Source organism: Cucurbita pepo, unplaced genomic scaffold (assembly GCF_002806865.2).
Source record: "Cucurbita pepo subsp. pepo cultivar mu-cu-16 unplaced genomic scaffold, ASM280686v2 Cp4.1_scaffold000170, whole genome shotgun sequence".
Lineage (NCBI taxonomy): Eukaryota > Viridiplantae > Streptophyta > Magnoliopsida > Cucurbitales > Cucurbitaceae > Cucurbita > Cucurbita pepo.
This window is the reverse complement of record NW_019646447.1, coordinates 12,819-19,522: the sequence shown is the minus strand read 5'-3', so window position 1 is coordinate 19,522 and position 6,704 is coordinate 12,819. Positions and strand designations below refer to the sequence as shown.

At 33.7% G+C, this 6,704-nt stretch overlaps 1 protein-coding gene across 1 annotated transcript; it reads left to right on the top strand.

Moving 5' to 3' along the window:
• The first annotated feature begins 3,556 nt into the window (after positions 1-3,556).
• Positions 3,557-6,174, top strand: LOC111784197 (cinnamoyl-CoA reductase 2-like). The gene is made up of 6 exons (XM_023664981.1): positions 3,557-3,689; positions 3,765-3,919; positions 4,685-4,867; positions 5,019-5,214; positions 5,288-5,444; positions 5,888-6,174. Exons 1-6 carry the CDS (start codon positions 3,557-3,559, stop codon positions 6,045-6,047), a joined length of 984 nt encoding a protein of 327 aa, XP_023520749.1. The 3' UTR covers positions 6,048-6,174.
• Positions 6,175-6,704: the final 530 nt, after the last annotated feature.

Sequence of the window (6,704 nt, the reverse complement as noted above, 5' to 3'; positions counted from 1 at the left end):
AAAAAAAAAAAAAAAACAAAGAAAGGCTCACAAGATGGTGGTACCATACCCTTCAATCTCAGCAACACAACGGCGTCACAAAATTTCTCAGAATCAATCTCCTAGAACGCAACGTCTTTCTAGGATGGACCCAACGAAAGCAAAGAAAATTTGTTGAAATAAAAAAGAAAACTTGTTGGAGAAAAAAAAAATGAAAAATTTGTTTGAAAAGAAAAACAAACAAAGAAAGGCTCACAAGATCGGTGGTGGCATACCCTTCGATTTCAGCGACACTACGACATCCCCAAATTTCTCAGAATCAAGCTCGGAGAACGCAACGTCTTCCTAGGAAGGACCCAACAAAAGCAAAGAAAATTTATTGAAAGAAAAAAAACAAAAAATATTATTGTAAGAAAAAAAAAAAACATGACACTACAGCTTTCCAAAATTTCTCAGAGAAGGCAAAAAAAAATTGGTTGAAGAAAAAAAAAAACAAAAAAAATTATTGGAAGAAAAAAAAAAAGAAAATTTGTTGGAGAAAAAAAAAAACAAAGAAAGGCTCACAAGTTGGGTGGTGTCATCCTTGGATCTCAGCGACACTACAGCGTCCCAAAATTTCTCAAAATCAAGGTCGGAGAACACAATGTCTTTCTAGGATGGACCCAACAAAAGTAAAGAAATTTTGTTTCAAGAAAAAAATAAAAAAAATAAAAAATATTATTGCAAGAAAAAAAAAACACAAAGAAAATTTGTTAGAAGAAAAAAAAAACAAAGGAATGCTCACAAGATCGGTGGTGCCATACCATTCGATTTCAGCGACACTACGGCGTCCCAAAATTTCTCATAATCAAGCTCGGAGAACGCAAAGAAAATTGGTTGAAAGAAAAAAAAACAAAAAAAATTATTGCAAGAAAAAAAAAACAAAGAAAGGCTCACAAGATCGGTGGTGCCATACTCTTCGATCTCAGCGACACTACGGCGTCCCAAAATTTCTCAGAATCAAGCTCCTAGAACTTAACGTCTTCCTAGGATTGCGCCAAGGAAAGTAAAAAAAATTTGTTGAAAGAAAAAAGAAAACAAAGAAAATTTGTTGGAGAAAAAAAAAATTGGAAAATTTGTTTGAAGAAGAAAAAAAAAAAACAAAGAAAGACTCACATGATAGGTAGTGTCATACCCTTCGATCTTAGTGACACTACAACGTCCCAAAATTTCTCAGAATCAAGCTCAGAGAATGCAACGCCTTTCTAGGATGGACCCAACAAAAGCAAAGAAAATTTATTGAAAGAAAAAAAAAAACAAAAAATATTATTGTAAGAAAAAAAACAAAGAAAATTTGTTGGGGAAAAAAAACATGACACTATAGCGTTCCAAAATTTCTCATAATCAAGCTCCGAGAAGTCAAAGAAAATTGGTTGAAGAAAAAAAACAAAAAAAAATTATTGGAAGAAAAAAAAAACAAAGAAAATTTGTTGGAGAATAAAAAAACACAAAGAAAATTTGTTGGAGAAAAAAAAAAAACACAAAGGCTCCCAAGATCGGTGGTGTCATACCCTTTGATCTCAGCGACACTACGGCATCTCAAAATCAAGCTCGTAGAACGCAACGTCTTTCTAGGATGGACCCAACAAAAGNTTAAAAAAAAAAAAAAAAAAAAAAAAACAAAAAATATTATTGCAAGAAAAAAGAACAAAGAAAATTTGTTGGAGAAAAAAAAATACAAAGAAAATTTGTTAGAAGAAAAAAAAAACAAAGAAACGCTCACAAGATCGGTGGTGCCATACCCTTCGATCTCAGCTACACTACTGCGTCCCAAAATTTTTCAGAATCAAGCTCTTAAAAAGCAACGTCTTCTAGGATGGCGCCAAGGAAAGCAAAGAAAATTTGTTGAAAGAAAAAAAAAACAAACAAAATTTGTTGAAGAAAAAAAAAACAAAGAAAATTTGTTGGAAAAAAAAAATTTGCTGGAAGAAAAAAAATAAAGAAATTTTGTTGAAAGAAAAAAAAAAAAACAAAGAAAGGCTCACAAGATTGGTGGTGCCATACCCTTCGATCTCGGTGACAGTACGGCGTCCCAAAAGTTTTCAGAGTCAAGATTGGAGAACGCAACGTCTTTCTAGGATGAACCCAACGATGTGTGCATTTTCGCGCTTTGGTGCAGCATTTCTTCTTTCCTTAAATTTGGGACCTGTGTGTTGTTAGCAAGACGTTTTAACTAATTAAGCTAATCAATTTGGCTTTGATAAAGTTGGCTTCTACGCAGTCATATACCACTGGTAGATTAACGTGGCTCTGATACTACTTGATGTTTTTTAACTGAAGAGAAAATCAAATCGGTTGATAGAAGAGAAATAGCCGAATTTTTTTTGTTGGAATAAAAAAAACTGCATAGGAAAATAACAAAAATGAGAATAGAACCAAAAACTTGTATTTGACTGTGTTGAAAAAAAAACAGGGTAGAAATGTTTATAATTAATTAGACTATCTAAAATAAACTAAATTCTAAAAATGGCAGAAGTGGCCAACAAATCTTCCCCATTCACAAATGGCCTAAGAAAGAACCCACATGCTTTTATCAACACACGTCACCAGTGCCTACAACAACTGGGTCATCTATGTCTGGTTTTCGATTGAGGTTCTCATAAGAGCTTGTAACACCTTCAGTGTAAATGTTGTCGTCGGCTAGGTAGGCACCTTTTCAAGAATCGGCACTAACACTTGTGGGGCCTCCCTAGGTGCCTGATCCCGTGGAACAATCTTCAAAACAGCTGGGGCATGATCCTTCTCCCTCTTATGTTTAATACCTCATGACTACTAGAGAAAAATGGACTTACTTATCCCTCTTATGTTTATAACTTGTGACAAGTCGTTGATGTTCAAGAGAAAGATCTAGATTTGATAAATATCATATTGAAATCGGTCGNTTACACTCAACGTACAATATTGTTAAATCAATATTAAAGAACATAAAAAAAAAAAAAAAAGAAGAAGAAGAAGGTGTGTTAGAGGATAGTCCCTCGAGAAGCTAAAGAAGCTATAAAAACCACCTTTGTTATGAAAATGATGGTATCAAGAGGTATTGGAGTCTTAGAGGAATCTTTGGGTTGTGACTTACAAATTATTAACGAAAGAGGTTCTCAATTTGCTAGTAATGGTTTGATATGCTACCTATTGGTTTCAATAGATACTCTTTAATAAAAATGAACTACTTCGAACTTAGCTCAATAGATAAGATATGAATTGTTATTCTAAAGTTCGATAGTTTTATTTTCATCGGAGTAACTCAATAAGAAAAATAAAAATTAAAAAATGAGTTACACAGGGAAAGACGAAAAGCTATCCCCTAAAGTCCTTAACCTAGAGCCTAAAAGAAGAAAAAAATGATAAAATAAAAAGGTAGTAGTAGGTGCATGAGAGGGGAGAATTCTTGGTGTAAGGCCTTGTTTTTTGCCTTATAAATACAAACCAAAATGCATAGTCATTTGTTGTGTTCCATTCTACTCTCGATTTGGCTCTTCATCAATCCCTTCTCTCACCCACTCTTAACGTCCTCAATTATACCATTCCCACCAATCCCAAAATGACCCTCCCCGCCGTCGTAGCTTCCGCCCAAACTGTTTGTGTCACCGGCGCCGGTGGCTTCATTGCCTCTTGGCTCGTGAAGCTTCTTCTCCAAAAGGGTTACACTGTTAGAGGCACAGTAAGAAACCCAGGTTGGTTATTTTAGTTAAGGTTTTTTTATGAAATCTAATTCTCCAAGTTTTGATGATTACTTGTCTTTTATGAAGATGATCCGAAGAATGCTCATTTGAAAGAGTTGGATGGAGCTGAGGAAAAGCTGAAGTTGTATGGTGCTGATCTTCTTGATTTTGAGAGCCTTAAAGCCGCCATTATCGGTTGCGATGGTGTCTTCCACACGGCGTCTGCGGTGACCGATGACCCAGTGAGTCGAATTTTTATGGCTTTGTCTTTGTCTTTGTTCATCAAAACCCCCAATATCACCTCTTATGGATTTGTCACTTATGAGACCTTGTGCTAATTCTTAAACTCATAATTAATCATTTTTTAGCATATAAATAATATGATCAAACATATGAAAGTTAATTTTATGGTAATTTATGTTGAGGATTGTCGGGAGAGAAGTTCCACATTGACTAACTAAGAGGTTGATCATGAGTTTATAAGTAAGGAATAAATCTTCATGAGTATGAGACATTTTAGAGAAACATTCTCAAAAAACAAAGTCATGAGAACTTATGCTCAAATTGAACGATATCATACCATTATAGAGGTTCGTGATTCCTAATATGGTATCAGAGTCATGCCCTTAACTTAGTCATGTCAATAAAATCTTCAAATGTCAAACAAAGAAGTTGTGAGCCTCGAGGGCTCCATAGACCTAAGGAGAGGTTCTATGGTGTGTCAATAAAATCTTCAAATGTCAAACAAAGAAGTTGTGAGCCACGAGGACTCCATAGGCCTAAAGAGAGGTTCTATGGTGTACTTCAACAAGAAAGAATTGTTAAAGATGGTTAGAAGAGGAGTTTCATTTGCTCATTAGAAAGTTGATCATGAGTTTATAAATAAAGAATATAACTTCATTAGATAATATCATATACTATTGATTGACTATGACTAATTCAACCTTTGTTTTACCATCAAAGTTTTTAAATTTAGTGATAGTATAAGGAATTTCATGAATTGATAGGAAAAAGTGGAGGAGACAATAATTGGGACAAAGAATGTTATATTGGCAGCAGCGGAGGCTAAGGTCCGGCGAATAGTGTTCACATCATCCATCGGAACGGTATACATGAACCCTAATAGAAGCCCCGACATGATAGTTGATGAGTCTTGTTGGAGTGACCTTGACTTTTGTAAAAATACAGAGGTAACACTTTCATATTAGTTTTTTTCTTTACTTTTTTTTTATAATTAATTTATTAATTTTAAAAATTAAGCTTATTTAAAAGGTGATGTTTGCACATCATCTTTGAAATTAATAATAACAAACCCAAGAGTTTTGTGGAAACATTGGACAGAACTGGTATTGTTATGCAAAGACAGTTGCAGAGCAAACAGCATGGGCAATGGCGGCGGAGAAAGGGGTGGATCTAGTAGTGTTGAATCCCACGTTGGTACTTGGACCATTATTACAAGCAACAATAAATGCAAGTGTAGCTCATATAATGAAGTACTTGACTGGTGCTGTCAAGACATACGTGAATGCCTTTCAAGGTTATGTTCCTATTTAATTTACATTTTTTCTTGTAATATCTTCTTGTTTTTCTCACACATGTTTCATATTTAGGTTATGTTCATGTTAAGGATGTTGCCAAATCTCATGTCTTGTTGTATGAGACTCCTTCTGCTTTTGGTCGATACATTTGTGTTGAAACTATGCTTCATCGACAAGAGTTAGTTGAAATTTTGGCTAAGTTCTTCCCCGAGTATCCAATTCCTACCAAGTAAGTTTAAATTTCTCTTTCTCGTTCTCCTTTTTTATTGGATTAAAATATAAAAAGAATAAAAAAAATATCCGTAAATTTTGTAATTTCTTTCAAGAATACTTGTATTCGTAAGAAAGTTGCAACCATGGATAGAATAACCTAAAAATATAGTTAAAATATTTGGAAGAAATTCAAGTTTCAGGTTGTAGTTGACCAATAAAAATTAGGTTAGGCAAAAGGGTGAAGAATTTCTTTTGGGATTTTGTCATGGGTGTTTGNGTGAAGAATTTCTTTTGGGATTTTGCCATGGGTGTTTGGTAAAGAAATAATTAATAAAAACCGGAAGCATGACTTGTTGGTGCAACTCAACTACCACCAAAAGATTGAGCACTAAATTTCAATTTTTAGGTTTGATGAATAATCAGATATTGTGTTTGATATGATATGATATGGTACGGTAGGTGCTCGGACGAGGTGAACCCTAGAAAGAAGCCTTACAAATATAGCGTCAAAAAGCTGGAGGAGTTGGGCATGGAGTTCATACCTGTGAAGCAATGCATCTACGAAACTGTGAAGAGCCTTCAAGAGAAGGGTCATCTTCTATTACCAACCCATTCTTAATATTACAATTACAAATTAACTTAACAGATAATTATATCCAAGAGAGAAGGTATAGAACGTAAAGAAAAAGGGGGAGAAAGAAAATGTTATAGATCTTGTTACCCCATTTCTTATGTTACTTATGTATCCACACATTAATACTATGCTAATGTATTTAATTAGTACGTAGATCTTGGTTTCCCATTTTCTATATAGGATATGTGATATAAATCAAGATATCTAACATTCTCTAAATTACCGTGAGTAAAAATCAAGTGATATTAGATGAAGTCAATAAAATTAAAAGACAAGTTGCAATTAATACCACATTAAGAAGAATCGAGCTTCTTTTATGCAACAATGCTTCTAGATACGTCAAATAAGGCTTCATTTATTCTCAAATGGTTACAACTTTTTTTTTATAAATGGTAATCTAGATTTATGGTGTTTTATTAATGTATTTTAAGTGTTAAACTTCTTATTTACTTGTTAAGTAACAATTATATAATGACTAATTATCATCCTAAAATATGAATGTTAAAATTCTTGAAATGTCTCTGGGAAAGTCGAAAGTTTGATTTTGAGGCTATATAAAACTATATAGGTTGTCTTTTTAAAATAGACTTGTAAAATGCAGTAAAAAGGAACATTTGTGCTAAGAGCTAAATTTCTTTGTAA

Bases quoted from the DNA above. Each gene is read 5' to 3' on its own strand.
- LOC111784197 (XM_023664981.1), top strand. From the start codon at position 3,557: ATGACCCTCCCCGCCGTCGTAGCTTCCGCCCAAACTGTTTGTGTCACC. The intron at 3,920-4,684 runs GTGAGTCGAATT...ATGAATTGATAG, and splicing joins CTGCGGTGACCGATGACCCA to GAAAAAGTGGAGGAGACAAT. The intron at 5,445-5,887 runs GTAAGTTTAAAT...ATGGTACGGTAG, and splicing joins GAGTATCCAATTCCTACCAA to GTGCTCGGACGAGGTGAACC.